General features: G+C 45.9%; 1 protein-coding gene across 1 annotated transcript in view; it reads right to left on the bottom strand.

Annotated features, from left to right (window-relative positions):
- Window positions 1-10412: 10412 nt before the first annotated feature.
- The window catches only part of DCAF12 (DDB1 and CUL4 associated factor 12), a 43490-nt gene continuing 33527 nt past the window's right edge, over window positions 10413-20375 (bottom strand). The window contains exons 5-9 of the mRNA XM_008070969.2: window positions 19257-19450; window positions 17694-17759; window positions 16160-16322; window positions 11312-11490; window positions 10413-10741 (exon numbers count right to left, since the gene is read on the bottom strand). Of these exons, the coding sequence (XP_008069160.1) occupies window positions 10583-10741; window positions 11312-11490; window positions 16160-16322; window positions 17694-17759; window positions 19257-19450 (761 nt within the window). The 3' untranslated portion in view covers window positions 10413-10582. The remainder of the gene's footprint in view (window positions 10742-11311; window positions 11491-16159; window positions 16323-17693; window positions 17760-19256; window positions 19451-20375) is intronic.

The following is a 20375-nucleotide window of genomic DNA, read 5'->3' as shown; positions in this document are numbered from 1 at the left end:
GTCGAGGCTGCGGTGGCCGAGAGCAGCCACTGCACTCCAGTCTGGGTGACAGAGTGAGACTCAAACTCAAAAAAACCCCAAAAAACCAAAACGTGTTTGTTTTTCCACACTCCATATGCAGCTTGTTTATGCAGGAAAACTAACCTCTGGCTCCCTCTACTGGGCATTTGATGGATTCATTGACAAAAGGAATTGACTCAGTCTCCCTATAAGACTCTGGTACTCTCCAGACAATCTTGTGCTTGTGCTTAGGAAATCCTTCTGAAGACAGGGCTCCCTAGGCACTGTGATCATGAAAGAATTTCTAGAACAGTTGGAGTTTGAGCTACACCCTGAAAGGTTTTGTCAGAGGAAGTTGGTTGAGAGCAATTTTTTTTTTCTGGCTGAGAGCAATTTTGACAGGAAAGCACTTGTGTGAGTTGAAGGGATTAGGTAATCTAGCTGACCTAAGCAGGTCATGCTAAAGGAAAGGAAAGTGAGGGATTCTTTGTAGACTTTTTGAACAAAGGTGCAACCAATAAATATTTTCTCTTCTGCCAGGAGTGGTAGCTCATGCCTATAATTCCAGCACTTTGAGAGACCGAGGTGAGAGGATTGCCTGAACTCACGGGTTCGAGACCAGTCTGGGCAACTTGATGAAGACCTCATCTCTATAATATATTAAAAATTAGCTGGAGCCGTGCTCCGTGGCTCAGCCTGTAATCCCGCACCTTTGGGAGGCTGAGGTGAGTGGACTGCCCAAGTCTGTGGGTTCGAGACCCGCCTGGGCAGGCGAGACCTCATCTCTACAATAAATCAAAAATTAGCCAGGTGTGGTAGCACGCGCCTGTAGTTCCAGCTACTTGGAAGGCTGAGGTGGAAGGATCGCCAGAGCCCAGCAGGTCAAGGCTGAGGTGGCCAGGACTGGGAGACAGTGAGACTCCAACTCAAAAAAAAAATTAGCTGGGTGCGGTGGTGCATGCCTGTAGTTCCAGCTACTTAGAAGGCTGAAGTGGAAGGATCACCTGAGCTCAGCAGGTCGAGGCTGTAATGACCACGGGAGTGCCACTGCACTCCAGCCTGGGTGGCAAAGTGAGACTCCAACTTAAAATAAAAATTAAAAAATTAACCAGGTGTGGTGGCACATGCCTGTAATCCAAGCTACTTAGGAAGCTAAGGCAGAAGGACTGCTTGAGCCCAGGTCAAGGCTGCAGTGAGTCATGATTCCATCACTACACTCCAGCCTGAGTGAGAGTGAGATCCTGTCTTAAAAAAAAAAAAAAAAGAATTACTGAAACTCTGCTGCCAATTGACCCACTTTTTATTTATTTATTTAAATTTTAAGTTGGAGTCTCCCTCTGTTGCCCAGGCTAAAGTGCAGTGGCAAGCTCACGGACACCACAGCTTGACCTGCTGGGCTCAGTATTCCAAGTAGCTGGAACTACAGGTGTGCACCACCACACCCAGCTAATTTTTTTTGATTTATTGTAGAAATGAGGTCTCGCTGGGCTCAGTGGCTCAGCCTGTAATCCCACGCCCTGGGAGGCTGAGATGAGTGGATTGCCTGAGCCCGCGGGTTCGAGACCCACCTGGGCAACTTGGCGAGACCTCATCTCTACAATAAATCAAAAATTAGCCGGGCGTGGTAGTGCGCACCTGTAGTTCCAGCTACTTGGAAGGCTGAGGCGGAAGGATCGCCGGAGCCCAGCAGGTCGAGGCTGCGGTGGCCGGGAGCGGCCACTGCACTCCAGTCTGGGTGACAGAATGAGACTCAAACTCAAAAAAAAGAAAGAAAGAAAGAAAGAAATGAGGTCTCACTATGTTGCCCAGACTAGTCTTGAAACCCACAGGCTCAGGGTATCCTCTTGCCTCTGCCTCCCAAAGTGCTGGAATTACAGGTGTGAGCCACTACGCTTGGCAAGATCCACTGTTGAAAAATCTAGTGATTTTAGATTTCTCCTATGCCTAAATATAGATATGTATGAATTTTATTAAAGGAAATAAGGCCGGGCACGGTGGCTCAAGTCTTTACATGGTGGTGTGAGCCACTGGCCAGGCTTATTTATTTTAAATACCTTAAGCTTTTTAAATGCTCAAGTCTCTTTTAATCTAAACAGTTTGCTTTCTCTTTTTTCTTGGTATTTATTGAAAAAAACAGGTTATTTTTTCTGCATTCTGTATTTGGTTCTTTGCATCCCGAGTATATTGTTGATACGTTCCTCTACCTACTCTATTTTCTGAGAACTGATAGATCTAAAAACTTGTTTAGATCAAGTTTGATTTTCTTTTCTTTTTTTTTTTGAGTTGGAGTCTCACTCTGTCACCCAGACTGGAGTGCAGTGGCCACTCACGGCCACCGCAGCCTCAACCTGGACTCCGGCGATCCTTCCGCCTCAGCCTTCCAAGTAGCCAGAATTACAGGCGTGCGCTACCACGCCCGGCTAATTTTTCTAAATTTATTGTAGAGATAAGGTCTCGCCTGCCCAGGTGGGTCTCAAACCCACGCACTCAGGCAATCCACTCACCTCAGCCTCCCAAAGGCGGGGGATTACAGGCTGAGCCACCGAGCCCGGCTTCTTCCCCTTTTTTTCAAGTCAGAGTCTCACTCTGTCACTCAGGCTGGAGTGCAATCTCACAGCCACTGCAACCTTGACCTGTTGGGCTCAGATGATCCTTCTGCCTCAGCCTCCCAAGTAACCAGAACTATAGGTGCGCACTACCACACCCAGCTAATTTTTAAATTTTATCATAGACACGAGGTCTCGCCAAGCTGCCCGGGCTGGTCTCGAACCAATGAGCTAAGGCAACAGGCTGAGCCACCGAGCCCAGCCAATTTTGATTTTGTTGAGAATTCTTAGGTGATGTTCTTATTACCACCCATCAGGAGGCACATACTATCTGAGAATCTTTATTTTTGTGATAAGACTGACCTGTGGGCAACCCCCTCAGCTCTCCTCCTGCTGTGGGAGCTTTTCTCTCCTCTCAATAAATCCTGCTTTCTCAAAAAAAGACTGACCTGTGAGTTTTTTAATTTTGTAGAGACTGGTCAAGAAAATCAAACTATGTTGTCCAGGCCGGTCTTGAATTTCTGGCCTCAGGCTATCCTCCCACCTTAGTCTCCCAAATGCTGGGATTACAGGTGTGAGTCACCATGCCCAGTCAACCTGTGAGTACTTCCAGTTTGATTTCTATTTTGTTTTTTATTTTTTTGAGTCAGCATCTCACTCTGTCTTCCAGGCTGGAGTGCAGTAGCACACTCACAGTCACCGCAGCCGCAACCTGCTAGGCTCAGGCAATTCTTCTACCTTAGCCTTCCAAGTAGCTGGAACAACAGGCGCATGTCACAGGCACACCCAGTTAATTTTTTTATTTATTGTAGAGACAAGGTCTCGCCATGTTGACCAGGCTGGTCTTGAACCCCTGAGCTCAGTCAACCCTCTCACCTTTGCCTCAGAAAGTGTTGGGATTACAGGCATGAGCCACTGCACCTGGCTTTGATTTTCATTTAACAATTTCCTTATTAACAGACAGAACACTATGTGTTTTTGTTTGTTTGTTTTTGCTAATTAATTACAACTGCCATCCTTAGACATTTATCTTTGCATGCTTTCCAAGAATATTTCCTTAAATTCCCAGAAGTGAAACTGTTGGGTTAATGAATGTAATCAATAATTTTCTTTTTTTTTTTTGAGTTGGAGTCTCACTCTGTTGCCCACACTGGAGTGCAGTGGCATGCTCACAGCCACCCCAGTGTCGACCTCCTGGGCTTCAGCGATCCTTCCACCTCAGCCTTCCAAGTAGCCGGAACTACAGGCGTGATACCATCCGCCTGGGTAATATTTTGATTTACTGTAGAGATGATGTCTCGCCAAGATGCCAAGGCTATTCTCAAACCCATGGACTCAGGCAATCCTCTCACCTCAGCCTTCCAAAGTGCTGGGATTACAGGCTTGCGCCACTGCGCCCAGCCCAATAGTTTTTCAACACAATAAATGCCATTTTGATAGGCTAAGAGTTCCTAATAAAGACCACTGGCACTGGCCGGGCTCGGTGGCTCAGTCTATAATCCCAGCACTTTGGGAGGTTGAGGCAAGTGGATTGCCTGAGCCTGCGGGTTCAAGACCCGCCCAGGCTACTTGGCGAAACCTCGTCTCTACAATAAATCAAAAAAATTAGCCAAGCATGGTAGCGCGCACCTATAGTTCCAGCTACTTGGAAAGCTGAGGCAGAAGGATCGCTGGAGCCCAGCAGGTAGAGGCTGCGGTGGCCGGGAGTGACCACTGCACTCCAGAGTGAGACTCCAACTCAAAAAAAAAAAAAAGTTATTAGAAAAATAAAACATAGCAAAAATTTAACAAGCCCTATTATAATGTTTAACTGCTCAAGGGCAGCGATTAATTTTTTTTTTTTTGAGTTGAGTTGGAGTCTCTGTTGCCCAGGCTGGAGTGCAGTGGCACGCTCACAGCCACCCCAGCGTCGACCTGCTGGTCTCAGGCAATCCTTCTGCCTTAGTCTTCCAAGTATCTGGAACTATAGGCACGCACCATCATGCCCAGCTAGTTAATTTATTGAAGAGATGAAGTCTCACCAAGTTGCCCAGGCTGTTTTTGAACCTGTGGGCTCAGGCAATCCCCCTCACCTCAGTCTCTCAAAGTGCTGGGATTACAGGATTGAGCTACTTTTTTTTTTTCTATTGTAGAGACAAGGTCCTCCCAGTTGCCCAGACTGGTCTCAAATCCCTGGGCTCAGGCAATCCTCTTGCTTTGGCCTCCCAAAGTAGCTGGGTTTACAGGCATGAGCCACCACGCCCAGCAGGAAGAGCTTTAAATACCACTCCTCCTCCCACCTGAAGCAAAAAATCTGATGGTGGAACATTAAGCATGGTAGTTGGGGCAATAATTTTGTATTTTTGGCATTAGGGTATGGAGTGGTCAAAGGCCTGGTGGCAGTACTAAAGATGAAGGATTTTTCTCAGATAAGCCTTACACATTGTAGGGCCCAAGCCTCCACACCTCACACCAAGGTACCCCAGCTCCGTGGTCTTCTCTGCTATTGGCAAATGGCTTTGACCCTGGTGAACAAAGAAGCCTTCCCATTATTTCCAGTCCTCTGCCCAGGCTGTCCAGCTAAGGAACAAACAGCCACCAGTAAGGAAGTTTATATTCTTTTTTTTTTTTGAGTTGGAGTCTCACTCGGTCACCCAGACTAGAGTGCATTGGTCGCTTCCGGCCACTGCAGCCTCGCCTGCTGGGCTCCAGCGATCCTTCCGCCTCAGCCTTCCAAGTAGCCGGAATTACAGGCATGCGCGACCACGCCTGGCTGATTTTTTTTTTTTTTTATTGTAGAGATGAGGTCTTGCTGCCCAGGCGGGTCTCGAACCCGCGGGCTCAGGCAATCCACTCACCTCAGCCTCCCAAAGGCACGGGATTACAGGCTGAGCCACCGAGCCCGGCGGAAGTTTATATTCTTTAAGACATGAGCTGATCATTCGTTTTCTTCCGATTCACAGCAATAGGAAGAATTGTGTTAATTACAGCTCTGAATACAGCTTAACAAGCAGCACAGTAAACATGTGACTCTGAGCTCAGTTAATGAGTATTATCCTTTAAAAATTCTGATTTCAAGCTGGGCTCGGTGGCTCAGCCTGTAATCCTGCACCTTGGGAGGATGAGGTGAGTGGATTGCCTGAGCCCACGGGTTCAAGACCTGCCTGAGCAACTTGGCAAGACCTCATCTCTACAATAAATCAAAAATGAGCCGGGTGTGGTAGCGGGCACCTGTAGTTCCAGCTACTTGGAAGGCTAAGGTGGAAGGATTGCCGGAGCCTGGCAGGTCGAGGCTGTGGTGGCCGGGAGCGGCCACTGCACTCCAGCCTGGGTGACAGAGTGAAACTCCAATTCAAAAATAAATAAATAATAAATAAATAAAAATTCTGATTTCAGCAACCACACACTCATTCAAGGAGTGTTCAGATGTGAGGCCCAACCCAGGGGGAATTTGAGAGAATAGCTTACACCTGTCTTGGAGAGTTGACTCATAAAAGATTACCTCCATCTTGAGTTTAGTTCACACCTTTGTCTCTAGTGGTAGCGTTCCCGTTTCTCACATCTGTTTCACTAATGGGACGGAAGGACCAAGCCAAGAAACCCAAGCCTTTTACTGTCTTCATAAGTGGTTCCAGAATTAGAAGCCCAAGTTTCTATCCTCCTAAACCTTCCAGTCCATCTCAACACACTAGTGCAAAGCAAGTAACACTGGGTGATCCCCTCCTGCCATTGTTGTCTTCTAGATATCAGACAACTGAAAAGGACGAAAAAAACACTGGGATCATAGGCTGATTCCTAAAAGACCAAACCCTCATGCTAAGCCAAGGGTCTTGACATCCTGACTTGCTATTTCTAGGTACCTGCACTAGTTGTCTGGGCAGCAGCTTGATCAGAGAGGCCTGGACTGGGGGTAGTCTTTATTTAGTTTTATTAGGAACACTGAGGGCCAGATCAATAATAGACTCTCAGAGTTGGCATAAGATCAACTCTAGGTTGGCAGGGACTGGAAGTATAAAGGAGACTTGAAAGGCTAAGAATTCAATCCAGTTCCAAAAGGGCCCAAAGGACAAGGGGAGGAGCCAGTATACCATTTGGAATGAGACATTGTGGCACGTGGCCTGAGAGAACAAGAATTCTTTTATGGAAGGGAGTAGGGACTGCTTCCAGGAAAAGAACCCCATGAAGTCCACAAAGCCCTTCTGTGAGAAACACTGCTGGAAGATCTGGCTGGAAAATGGGAGCAGGGCCAAGATTCCACAGAGGCCAGGTCCACCTTACACATACTAAGCTACCTAGTTCTCTGAGCATGTTCCATGGAACATGAGTCCTACCGTAAACATACAAAAACCAGAATGTAAAATGGGTAAGTTGCATTTGTTTTAATCTGCATTTCCAAAAAACGACTGGATGATGGAAGATCCTACAAACACCAATACTGTTTAGGATCTGGTATTCTTTTTTTTTTTGTAGTTAGTCTTACTCTGTCACCTAGGCTAGAGTCCAGTGGCCGCTCCCGGCAACTGCAGCCTCGACCTGCTGGGCTCCGGCGATCCTTCCGCCTCAGCCTTCCAAGTAGCTGGAACTACAGGCGCGTGCTACCATGCCCGGCTAAATTTTTGATTTATTGTAGAGATGAGGTCTCACCAAGTTTCCCAGGCAGGTCTCGAAACCCGCGGGCTCAGGCAATCCACTCACCTCGGCCTCCTAAAGCGCTGGGATTACAGGCTGAGCCACCGAGCCCAGCTCCAGCCCTTCTCAAATGTAACTCTTCTCCTCTAAGAAGACCTCTCAATTTGCCTCATCGTATTCACCTTCCCCTTCCTGTCTTGTAGCCTTTGATCATGTAGGTCTCCATGAGTCATATTCTGAACCAGTCTCTAAGGCAGGTGCAGAGTGGCTGTATCCATGTGGCAAAGGAAGAGGCCTTGCCAGGCTCAGTGGCTCAGTTCCGGTGGGTTCTCCAGATGGCTGTGTGGGGAGAGTGGTTCGATTAAACAGTTTCTCTCAGCTACAAGCCTAAGAGGTTCTGAGCATCATTCACTACTGTCACTGTGTCCTCCCCTTCCAAAGAGCAGTGAAGATCTATGGATCCAACTACAAAAAAATAATACCCTATCCCCAGGCACCACAGTTTTTTTTTTTTGAGTTGGAGTTTCACTCTGTCGCTCAGACTGGAGTGCAGTGGCCGCTCCCAGCCACCACAGCCTCGCCTGCTGGCTCCAGCGATCCTTCCAAGTAGCTGGAACTACAGGCACACGCTACCATACCCGGCTACTTTCTTGATTTATTGTAGAGATGAGGTCTTGCCAAGTTGGCCAGGCGGGTCTCGAACCCACGGGCTCAGGCAATCTGCTCACCTCGGCCTCCCAAAGTGCTGGGATTACAGGCTGAGCCACCAAGTCCGGCCTTTTTGGCTTTTTTTTGAGCTGGAGTCTCACCCTGTCACCCAGGCCAGAGTGCAGTGGCAAGATCATGGCTTACTGCAGCCTTGACCTCCTTGCCTCAAGTGATCCTTCTGCCTCAGCCTGCTGAGTAGTTGGAACTACAGATGCACACCACCACACCTCATTGATTTTTTTATTTCTTGTAGAGAAGAGGTGTTACTGTGTTGCCCAGGCTGGGCTCAAACTCAAGCAATCCTTTCACCTCGGCCTTCCAAAGTGCTGAGATTACAGGTGTGAGGCACCATGCCTGGTGTAGCCAATTTCACAGTTATTCTCAGGGTACCATTCATGGAAGCAGACAGGGCTTATGACTAACCCTGATTTATGTAAGAGGAGCTGGTCACCTTGCTCAAAATTATACATTCAATGTAAAGACTAGCACCTTCCCTCCTAATTTTTTTTAAGGCATCAATCACACTACATTCCTTGAACATATCCACCTTCAACTGGACCCCAGAACAACTGATCTTGGGCCAGAGCTGGGGACCAAGAGCAAGTAGGCCTTAGTATTTGTGCCTCTGCATTTGACCCACCTCTAACCTTGAAGGAATTCTTATATATCCTTTCTACTCCAAACAATTCCAGCACCTCAAGCCAACCATCCAACCTGTCATATGGGACCTTTTTCTTGCAGGTTCTTGGCTATATAATACTCATTCAAACCATTTTGCTCTGGAATAATATTTATTTTTTTCCTTGGCAAAAAGTCAAGTGCTACATTTTTAAAAACAGAAAATCTCAAACAATCAAATGCGTTACCCATCACAGAAGAGGGTCTGGCAACAGTACAAAACATTCTACTTAAGATTTTTTTGTTTTTAATATACAAGTCAGTTTAAAATGACAGAAGTTCTGTGAGAACTAAGAAATCTACAGCTTGTAGTTTAATAATAGAAAAAAATTAAGACAATTAAAAGATCTATAGCATCCAGCATTTTGCTTAATTCCCTGTTTATAGCACCTATTACTCTAGGTTCAAAGATGAGAATTCCAGAACCTGTGGTGTGTGCCGGGTAACACCAAGTTAGGGTGGACTTGCCATCTCCCCTCCCCAGCACCCCCCCCCCATCAAGAGCAGGACACTCTTTTTTCCAATTTCCCCACTTACACCCAGCGAAGAGGGGGATAACTGAGACAGCAACTAAGCAACTGGGGTGCAGGAGCAAATACGACTTTTCCTTTCCCCAGAATGTGATGTTGACAAAAAAGCAGTGTATATGCTTGGAGGAATTTGTGGGTGGAAACAACTGTTATCTTTGACATGATGTATAAAAAGCAGGGAAGAAGTGGACATCACAGTCATTCAGTTGCCTGCAAGTTTAAAAACCTCAGACTAAACAGACAGTTCAAAGGAGGAACAAATTGCTAATCACATTGATGCTGTTACATGCACAATAATGCTGGCTGCAGGCCAGTCATCACCATCCCAGGGCTGAGCCAGCAGAGCAGGGGTGATGGCTTCAACCCCAAGTCCCACTGCATCGAGAAAATGAATAATTCACACATGAAGCTCTCACTACACACAGATAAACCCCCCTGCCTACCCCCACCCTCTTGGACTGAACCTGACTTAGAAAATAAGAGCAAAACCCACCAGGAGATTAAAAGAATGGCAATGGAGAAGTTTCTCCTCAAAGCCAAGGGGACTACGTATGTGAATCTTAGCAGACTTAAAAAAATCCAGCTCCAGGTCCCTGAAATACCAGATAAGGTCTAGAGGGGAGGGATGGGGATTCTCTTTACCAGGTCCCATAAAGCTTTCTGCAGCCTCAAGAGCTGCATCTGGATGGATATGCTGATGTTTTAGGGGAGTGGCTGCTGGCTAAGCAGATGGGAAATCAGGAAGAAGCGACAGGTCCTTCCCACCTGAGGGACACACAGGTAGGAAGACAAGTAGGGCTGGATCACTTCGGAGTCCTGGCATGGGAGAACCCAGGAAGCCTGCAATCTAACGCAAAGGGATTCCTCAGTGGTGATTTGTTTTCTTTGTTCTTACTTCCTATTATCAGTGTTGTTAGACTTTTAAAAAACAAGTTACAGACTAGTCCCAAAGCTGGACTCTGTGAATAAAGTTGTTTCTTTTATAAATATTCAAGTTACAAGTACTCCTCACTCCAGGTAATTTCAGTGACACACAGTACCTACAGGCACACAAGTTCACACGCGCACACATATACATGGCTCCCAAACTTTCACAGAAAGTCTGACAGCAACCATATAATAATAAAGAAGCCCTACCTCTCAAGAGTGAAGTAAGGGTGAGAATGACCGTGTTATTTCAGTCTAAAGAAGCCATAGAGGGGAAGTGTGTGTCACTTAAAGAAAAAATACAAATAGGGATTAGGAACAATGTTCAGCTGAAAACCCAGAAAGAAAAAAATACAGCAAAATTCTGATTACCAAAAGGGAAAAAAGAAAAACAACAACAACAACAACCTTCAGATTTCTGTACAGAGCTTCTTCTTATCAAGTGCCTAAACCATAGGCAAACTTTGGTGTTCCCTCTAAAATACGAAAGCCTCACACAATTGGAAAAAAAAATCAAAAGAAACAAGGAAACTGAGGATGGAAGTTAGTGTAAATCTCTGCATTTTGGAAGAGAGTTAATTGTCATTAACTCCAGAGCCCGGCATAGTTTCCATGGAGACCTGAAGGGAGGGGACCTCCTGCCACAAAGAGTTTCGTCCCAGACGAGTCATAACAGTGCGTGTAAACAGCATTGGGGAAGAAATCAATGTCCGAAAAGTAATTCCTCCAGGTTTCATCATGATTCTGCGGGAGGAGAAAGAGACTATGTTAGCACCTCTAGGCTTTGGAGCAAGAAAAGGGGGAGGGAGGGATAGAAATGCTTTCTGGTATCCTTAAGAGGACAGTGTCCTGTACATGTCAGATTGGTATTCAGGGGAATCAGGGCCTTATTTTTCCAACTAAACATTAGAGAGGAACCGAGCAGTCTGAAGAATTGCCACACAAAGCTCAGGTCATCTCAGGACAGCTGAAACCAAACTCTTTTTTTCTTAACCTCAGCAGCTAGTCACAGGAGGCAAACCAAACACTTTAATAATTCATTGGCAGCTGTAGTGGGAGATTCCTTATCCTTTTTGCTCTATTATCACTTGGGGGAATAGGTCAATCAGTGTGTTTTGCTGGGCCTCCGTTGTCCATTGGGTAATATGGAGACACAAAAGCAAATCAGGAGGCAGTGCCTTTTACTGCTCCAAGGAGTGTCTCCTACTAGTGAAAAAATGTGTGCAGGTGGTGTGCCAGAGAGTGTGGGTAGGTAGAGGGAAGACAATTTTTCTGTCACTGTCCAGCAGCCATGTTAGGCAGAGGCTTACTCACCAGCCAGCCTTTGCCAGTGGTTAGTTTCAGATTCTCCCCTGCTAGTCTGGGCTTGGACCCATTACAAGCTGAGAGTCTCTCTTCCAGAAATCTCTGAGCTCGGATGTCATAGAACAGCAGGGAGCCCTGCCCTGTTCCCACAGTGATGATGTGCTCGTAGAAACTCACTGACCGGATTCCTGATGGAGAGAAAAGTAAAGGGCAATGAGAAGAGAGAGTATATGCTTGACCATCTGCTAGCCTGAATTTCTTCAACACTCAGTTTGCAGTGTACCCCCAAATATCAGACAGTGCTTTTCTTCTTCTTTCTTTTTTTTTTTTTGAGTCAGAGTCTCACTCTGTCTCCCAGGCTGGAGTGCAGTGGCATGCTCATGGCCACCCCAGTGTCGACCTGCTGGGCTCAGGTGATCCTTCTGCCTCAGCTTTCCAAGTAGCTGGAACTACAGGCTCACGCTACTACACCCAGATTATTATTTTTTATTTATTGTAAAGACGAGGCCTCACCAAGTTGCCCAGGCTGGTCTCAAACCCCTGGGATCTGGCAATCCTCTCACCTCAGTCTCCCAAATTGCTGGGATTACAGACTTGAGACACTGTGCCCGGTCAAACAGTGCTTTTCTAATGGCAAGCATAACTCATACAAAAACAAAGAGCACCTTGATTCTAGACTGCCCATCCACACACTAACAGGAATCCCCTAAAAAGCTATAGAGAAGCGCCAGGTTTCTGATGATTCCCGTGATGCTTTTGGTCAAAGGCCGCAGGTGTGCCTAGAATTTCCTTGCCTATTCTCAGCTCACTGTGAAGTCACATTTCATAACTTGAGGTCTTCTCCATTATACATTTCCAACCTACACTGCAACTCAGGGTAATCTGTACATTTATAAATTATTACATCAGTAAGAACTCATTGTATTTGACCTAAAATTACCACCGTGGCACAGCAAGAAGTCACTGTAAGAAGTATTAAGTGTCGCCAGGCATGGTGGCTCATGCCTGTAATCCCAGCACTTTGGGAAGCTGAGGTGAGAGGATTGTTTGAGCCCAGGGGTTCAAGACCAGCCTGGCAACTTGGCAAGACCTCAACTCTACAATAAATCAAAAAATTAGCCAGGTATGGTAGCACGTGCCTGTGGTTCCAGGTGGAAGGCTGGAAGGCTGAGGTGGAAGGATTGCCTGAGCCGAGAAGGTCAAGGCTGCAGTGGCCGTGAGCATGCTACTGCACTCTAGCCTGGGCAACAGAGTGAGACTCGGACTCAAAAACAAAAACAAAAAAAGAAGTATTGAGGCCGGGTGTGGTGGCTCAAGTCTGTGATCCCAGCACTTTGGGAGGCTGAGGTGAGAATTGCCTGAGCTCAGGGGTTCGAGATCAGCCTGGGCAACTTGGTGAGACCTTGTCTCTACAATAAATCAAAAAAATAAGCTGAGTGTGGTAGCATGAGCCTGTAATTCCAGCTACTTGAAAGGCAGAGGTAAAGCCGGGCTCGGTGGCTCAGCCTGTAATCCCGCGCCTTTGGGAGGCTGAGGCGAGTGCATTGCCTGAGCCCGCGGGTTCGAGATCCACCTGGGCAGCGAGACCTCACCTCTACAATAAATCAAAAAATCAGCCGGGTGTGGTAGTGCATGCCTGTAGTTCCAGCTACTTGGAAGGCTGAGACAGAAGGATCGCCGGAGCCCAGCAGTTTGAGGCTGCGGTGGCCAGGAGAGATCACTGCACTTCAGTCTGGGCGACAGAGTGAGACTCCAACTCAAAAAAAAAGAAAAGAAAAGCAGAAGTAAAAGGATCGCCTGAGCCCAGCAGGTTGAGGCTGCAGTGGCTGTGAGCGTGCCACTGCAGTCCAGCCTGGGCAAGAGTGATTCTGACTCAAAAAAAAAAAAAAAAAAAAAGAAAAAGTAATAAGCATGCTATGAGGGTGGCAAAAAAGCGCCCTGAATTTAGCCGGGCTCGGTGGCTCAGCCTGTAATCCCGTGCCTTGGGAGGCCGAGGTGAGTGAATTGCCTGAGCCCGTGCGTTCGAGACTCCTCTGGGCAACTTGGGGAGACCTCATCTCTACAATAAATCAAAAAAAAAAAAAAAAAAGCCCTGAATTTAAATACCCAAAGGAATTCTGTCTCTTACTCACAGTGAATTTAAGATAAATCACCTAACCATTCCGGGTCAGAGGGAATATACATCTGCTGCATCTGGGGATCAGATAAGTGCAAGGAATATGAAGATTTCTCTTGGCACAAAAGAGCCAAATTTAAAATTTTTTTTTTTTGAGTTGGAGTCTCACTCTGTCGCCCAGACTGAAGTACAGTAGCCACTCCCGGTCACCGCAGCCTCGACCTGCTAGGCTCCGGCGACCCTTCTGCCTCAGCCTTCGGAGTAGCTGGAATTACAGGCCCATGCTACCACACCCGGCTGATTTTTGATTTATTGTAGAGATGAGGTCTCACCAAGTTGCCCAGGCGGGTCTCAAACCTGCGGGCTCAGGCAATCCACTCACCTCAGCTTCCCAAAGGCGCGGGATTACAGGCTGAGCCACCGAGCCTGGCTTAATTAATTTTTTTTAGGAGTGATATCTCTGTTTGTCACCCAAGCTGGAGTGCAGTGGTGTGATCACGGCTCACTAACTATTTGTGGAACCCATATTTCCTTGTTAGGTACAAAAGCTACTCCCATTAAAAGTAACCAAATCTCAAAACTTTTCATTGTACACATCATTCCAGTCAAATCTATTTATTCTTTTCTCTACTGCTCTCATTATATGCATTATTCTTTGTTCTAAAATGGGAACATCTTAACTATAGTTAAAAAGAAACAAGTCCAAAATAAAAGCTACTTTTGCAATATCTGCATGGGAATAAACACTACTCGAAAGAAGCTAAACTGTAATCCAGACTGTGCCTTTTAAGACTGTCTCAGCATAACAACCACATTTATGTTTTTTTTAGAAGTTGTGTCTCCCTCTTTTGCCCAGGCTAGAGTGTGGTGGTGTGATCAGAGCTCACTGCAGCCTCAAACTCCTGGGCTCAAGTCATTTTCTTGCTTCAGTCCATCAACCTCCCCCTATCCCAGTGCTAGGATTACAGACATGCACCACCATGCCTAGCTTCACAGCCGCATTTGTACCTAAGAAAGGGGACAAAGTGAGATAAAAAAGAAATGCACTTTGTTAAGTTGGATGATCTTGATTCTGGTAGCTGGCTGCTCTCCCATCAAGCTGTGTGATGTTGGGTAAGTTATGTATGTATGTATGCATTTTTTTTAAAAGCAGGATTTATTGAGAGAAGAAAAAAGCTCCCAGAGCAGGAGGGGACCCAAGAGGGTTGCCATATGTATGTATTTTTGAGTCAGAGTCTCACTTTGTCACCCAGTCTGGAATGCAGTGGCACACTCATGGCTACTGCAGCCTTGACTTGCTGGGCTTAGGTGATGCTTCCAGCTCAGCCTTTCAAGTAGCTGGAACCATAGGCCTGTGGCACCACATCTGGCTAATTTTTTTGATTTATTGTAGAGACGAGGTCTTGCCAAACTGCCCAGCCTAGTCTAGAAGCCCTGGGCTCAGATAATCCTTTCACTTCTCCCGCCTCCCAAAGTGGCACGAGCCACCACGCTTGCCATGGGTAAGTTATTTAATCATTTTGGGTCTCAGTCTCATCTATTAAATGGGGTTAACACTATCTTCTCCCATCTGCTTCCCACAGGGTTCTTGGTAAGATAAAATGAGATGTCAGAAAAAGATATATTGAGCCAGGTGCAGTGGCTCACGTCTGTCATCCCAGCAGTGTGGGAGGTGGAGGCAAGAGAAGTGCCTGAGTCCAGGGGTTCAAGACCAGCCTGTAGCCGGGCGTGGTAGCACACGCCTGTAGTTCCAGCTACTTGGAAGGCTGAGGCGGAAGGATCGCCGGAGCCCAGCAGGTCGAGGCTGCGGTGGCCAGGAGCGGCCACTGCACTCCAGTCTGGGCGACAGAGTGAAACTCCAACTCAAAAAAAAAAAGACCAGCCTGGGCAACTTGGTAAGACTCTCTGCAATAAACCAAAAGATTAGCCGGGCGTTGTGACACGCACCTGTGGTTCCAGCTACTTGGAAGGCTGAGGTAGAAGATTTGCCTGAGACCAGCAGGTCAAGGCTACGGTGGCCATGAGTGTGCTACTGCACTCCAGCCTGGGCAACAGAGTGAGACTCCAACTCAAAAATAAAAAAGAAAAGAAAAATTGAAACCTTAAAAGTACACTATAATAAGTATCTTTTCCCCTTTCTCCAATAAGGGTGCTCTTACAGAAAAGTACTATAAAAGACTGAAGGCTGAACCGTAATTCACCCAGCGGTTTTAACTAAACTCAGTATTTTCTTCAGCTTTACTGAGATAAAATTGTCACACACTGCACATAAAGTATACAATCTGAGTTTTTGACACATGTATATATCCAAGACACCATCACTACAATGAAAATAACGAACATATTCATCATCCCCAAAAGTTTCCTCAAGTCCCTTTACAAACTCTTCCTCCTCCTACCCCACCATATCATCCCTTAGCATAAACTGAATTTTTGAATTTCACAGCAAAAAAAAAAAAAAAATTACCACTGTTTAGAAAGTAGGGCTCCCTGAAAGAACACTGAAACTACCAATACTCTAACTGGTAGTATCTACCAAAGGCTTCTATGGCTACACATTTGTCTGTGGTGCTTGAAACTCTGCTGTCATACGCAGGTATTTAAGAGCACCTCTGGTGTCACAAAACATTTCTACTTGTTCCATACAGAGCCATACTTGTTTGAAAACCACCAAAACAACTGAAAGCTAACATCCATATGCAATGCAGCTGTAAGCCTGAGGGGCTCATTGGGACTCTTACCACTGCCTCGCTCCCTGGAGCAGACAGACTTGACGTTGTATGATGGCTGCCGTGGATCCAAGAAGGAGACATGAGCTTGGGAGCCCACTGCATACACTGACCATTCACTACCATAGGCTAGACACACATTCTCACGGCAATATGGCAGTTTGGTGGAGAGGAGCTGAAAATAGAGAGAGGAGAGATGCACCCACGGCATCACCAGAGAGCATAAGACAGGGGTGTTGCTTGGGTACTCCCACCTCTGTGAGTTTCCCTTACACATAAGCCACATAAAGTCTGAGACAAAGACAAGCCCTGATTAAGGAAATAACACCCTACTCCAACTCTAAGTATGCAGTAGAAATAAACAGTAAGATCTGTAGACTGAATAGGACAAGTTAGGGGAAAAGGTAAATCTGGAATAAATAATCAGAAGTAGCGGGGAAGGCCAGGGCTTACAGGTTATTTCCAGGAGTAACCACCCCAGGTTGCTAAAGCCAAGGTCCCAACCCACCGCCGTTCTTACTGCTCTTCAAAGAAAGGGGTGATTTCTGGCAACCCTCAGTTCACTATCCCAGTTGAATGGGAACTATACAATATAGAAAGCACAATCATAGGACTGACTTTATCCCAGACAACCAGAATCAGCCTTAACCTGAATCCTTTTAAGTTAGCAAATCCTCAGTGGGTGAATACTATCCACAGGACATCATGCAAGGTTGGTGCAGTTCAAAGGCTACTGTGACATGAAGGAATCAATAATTCCTAGAGCCCTAGAGCCTTGCTTCCTTCTGAAAAAAAGCCTATCACAAAAATAACAAGCAGCAAAGGCCTCTGGGAGAAAAAGAAGGCAAATGATCCACATGTAGGTTTCATTCAATGCAAAAGCTGCTTGTAGATACAAAGGAGGTTGAGCCTTATCTGAAATGCTTGGGATCATAAATATTTCAGATTTTTGATTTTTTAAAACTTGCAGAGCTATATAGACTTGGGATGGAACCCAAGTCTAAACAGGAAATTCACTTATGTTTCATATCTACATTATACATATAGCCAAAGATAATTTTTTCCACTTGGGGCATCACATCAGCATTCAAAAAGTTTTGGATTTTGGATTAAGGATACTTAACCTGTATTATAAATTAAGTCTATTTTCTCATTACTTTACACAATTATTTCTGAGATGATGTATCTTAAATTTGACTCATTTTTCAGTTGCTGGTGGCTCCTAACACTTAGGTTTTCCTGTCCTTACAACATGCCAAGTAGTCAATAATCTCTACACAAATACTTAAATGCACTGCAGACTGGACTACTGGTTAAAGAAGCCTCTTAGGAAGCCCTTGCAATCTGAAAGAATCACCCCCTCAGATCGCTTTAAAATACTTGTTTCAGACAGGCATGCCAGTCTTAGAATTTCATGTACCCGTAATAATATGCCCAGATCGTTAGAGAATTGGTATTTTAGACAAGAATGTGAAGTCAGGGAGAACTGGTATTTTAACCATAAGGTGAATTATTAGGTAAAGTCACCAAGTCATGTTCATCACACCTTAGCCAATGTATTTTCAGCTTTCCAGAGATGAAAGTAGCCATCCAAAGATACTGCTCCCAATTCCTACAAGGACAACAAAAACCAGATTATATTTCAAACTGTAGCAATGCAATAGTGAGTAGGGGAATACCTTGAAGGTCGGGGGGTCCTTTACTCCTACCCCACCAGCAGAGGTACCACTAATTATCAGACTATCACCTCAGCCTACAGAATGGGGCTGGACAGTATATTAACTGAGGCTCCCAGTAATAACAGTGGCACACAAGGTTCAAAAAGTCCTTACTATGCAAGGATTCCTATGACATCCTGTTGAATGGTTAAACTAGAGCACATTGGCCAGGCATGGTGGCTCACACCCATAATCCCAGCACTTTGGGAAGCGGAGGTGAGAGGATTGCCTGAGTCCAGGGGTTCAAGATCAGCCTGGGCAACCTGACAAGACTGTGTCTCTACAGTAAATCAAAAAATTAGCCAGGCATGGTGGCATGCACCTGCAATTCCAGTCACTTGGGAGGCTGAGGCAGAAGGATTGCTTGAGCCTGGTAGGTCGAGGCTGTGGTGGCCATGAGCGTACCACGGCACTCCAGCCTGGGTGACAGAGTGAGTCTCCGACTCAAAAAAAATAATTAAAAAAAATAAAAATAAAATAGAGCACACATATGAAGGGCAGTTTTTTAAGTCTCAGTGTGAGAACTCCTGTAAGTGGAGGGTATAATGGATGGGAGACAGGAGCCTAAGGAACTACCCTTCAAATTATAGCCTGTTTCAGAATTTGGAAAAGTCTATGTCCTGACATTGCTTTTATTAAAACCTCAGCATCTGGAGATCTGACTCAATGATTAGGTAAGACTTGGTGGCAATGTGAAAGGAAAGGAGGCAGTGAAGAATGAAAATAAATCAAGCTGGGCTCGGTGGCTCAGCCCGTAATCCCGCACCTTGGGAGGCTGAGGTGAGTGGATTGCCTGAGCCCACAGGTTCGAGACCCACCTGGGCAACTTGGTGAGACCTCATCACTACAATAAATAAAAAATTAGCTGGGTGTGGTAGTGCGCGCCTGTAATTCCAGTTACTCGGAAGGCTGAGGCAGAAGGATTGCCGGAGCGCAGCAGGTGCAGGCTGCGGTGGCCGGGAGCGGCCACTGCACTCCAGTCTGGGCGACAGAGTGAGACTCCAACTCAAAAAAAAAGAAAAGAAATCAAAAGCCAGAGAGAAAAAAAGTGATTACTTTTAGAGACAAGTATGAAGATCATGACCAAAACACAGCACCTGAAAAGGCATGTGCAAATGAGACAGTCAAATTAGTGTGGCCCTGGGGAAACTGTGAGACTGACCCACAAATATAGACCACCCAGAGAAATACTGCAGAGATCAATCTAAGGGGTGGGTTTCTTAGCCTCATCTAAAATTTCTTACCATCATACTTTAGCATTTAAGAGATACTCTGTGGGCTCAGAACCAAGCTATGTAGTAAGCACTGACTTGGGGAAGAGAAAGGGGAGTGCATCCCACAAGGTAAAAGCAAGAAGAACAGGCTTCAGGGGTTCTTTAACAAATTCATACCTTGTTCTTGTTATTGAAGGCTAGGGCCCGGACCTTGCAGTTATCAGGGTTTGTGTCCTCCTTGGGGATATCCTTTAAGGCCTTGTGAGTGATGTGTGCATACATAGGAACCCGTGATACATTGTGCCTTGCATCACTTTTGGTCAACACATCATCTGTCACTTCCCAGAGTCCCATAGAACCATCACGTGAACCTGAAGGGTAGAGAGACAACAGATGTCAGTTATACTCAATCCTCCATACGACAATCTCACAGAAGCAAAAGTGGGCTTATATAGTCTAGCTGTTTGTGCATCATGCTCATATGTACTGAAGCTTTGTCAAGGCCCTAAACACAGTACTGATTTTTTTTTTTTTTTGAGTCAGAGTCTCACTCTGTCGCCCAGGCTGAAGTGTAGTGGCACACTCACGGCCACTGTAGCCTGGACCTGTTGGGCTCAGGTGATGCTTCCGGCTCAGCCTTCCAAGTAGCTGGAACCACAGGCACACGCCACCATGCCTGGCTAATTTGTTGATTTATTGTAGAGATGAGGTCTCACCAAGTTGCCCAGGTGGGTCTCGAAACCCTAGACTCAGGCAATCCTCTCACCTCAGCCTCCCAAAGTGCTGGGAATACAGTCCCAAGTGTTGGCATTTTAATAGCCACACTAAGAGAACAATTCAATTAAAGTATAGGAGATAAGCCATGTGTGGTGGCTCACACCTATAATCCCAGCACTTTAGGAGGCAGAGGTGAGAGAATTGCCTGAGTACAGGGGCTCAAAGCCAGCCCGGGTAACTTCATGAGACCTCATCTCTACAATAAATCAAAAAATTAGCCAGGCATGGTGATGTGTGTCTGTGGTTCCAGCTACTTGGAAGCCTAGGCAGAAGGAATACCTGAGCCCAGCAGGTTGAGGCTGTGGTGGCCGTGAGCATACCAATGCACTTCAGCCTGGGCGAAAGAGTGAGAATCCTACTCAAAAAAAAAAAAAAAAGAAATATAATCTTTAAGCTTAACATGGTTGGTGGCAATTTTTTTGAGTCAGAATTTCACTTGAGAACTCTCTGCTTCCAGCCAGTCGTTCTTAACTTTTGAGTCTTATACCTCTTTGAGAGACTTAGGAATGCTACAGACTC

Source organism: Carlito syrichta, unplaced genomic scaffold (genome assembly GCF_000164805.1).
Source record: "Carlito syrichta isolate Samal-C Ts95f unplaced genomic scaffold, Tarsius_syrichta-2.0.1 Scaffold112228, whole genome shotgun sequence".
Lineage (NCBI taxonomy): Eukaryota > Metazoa > Chordata > Mammalia > Primates > Tarsiidae > Carlito > Carlito syrichta.
The sequence above is the reverse complement of the archived record's forward strand: the minus strand, read 5'-3'. Positions and strand labels throughout refer to the sequence as shown.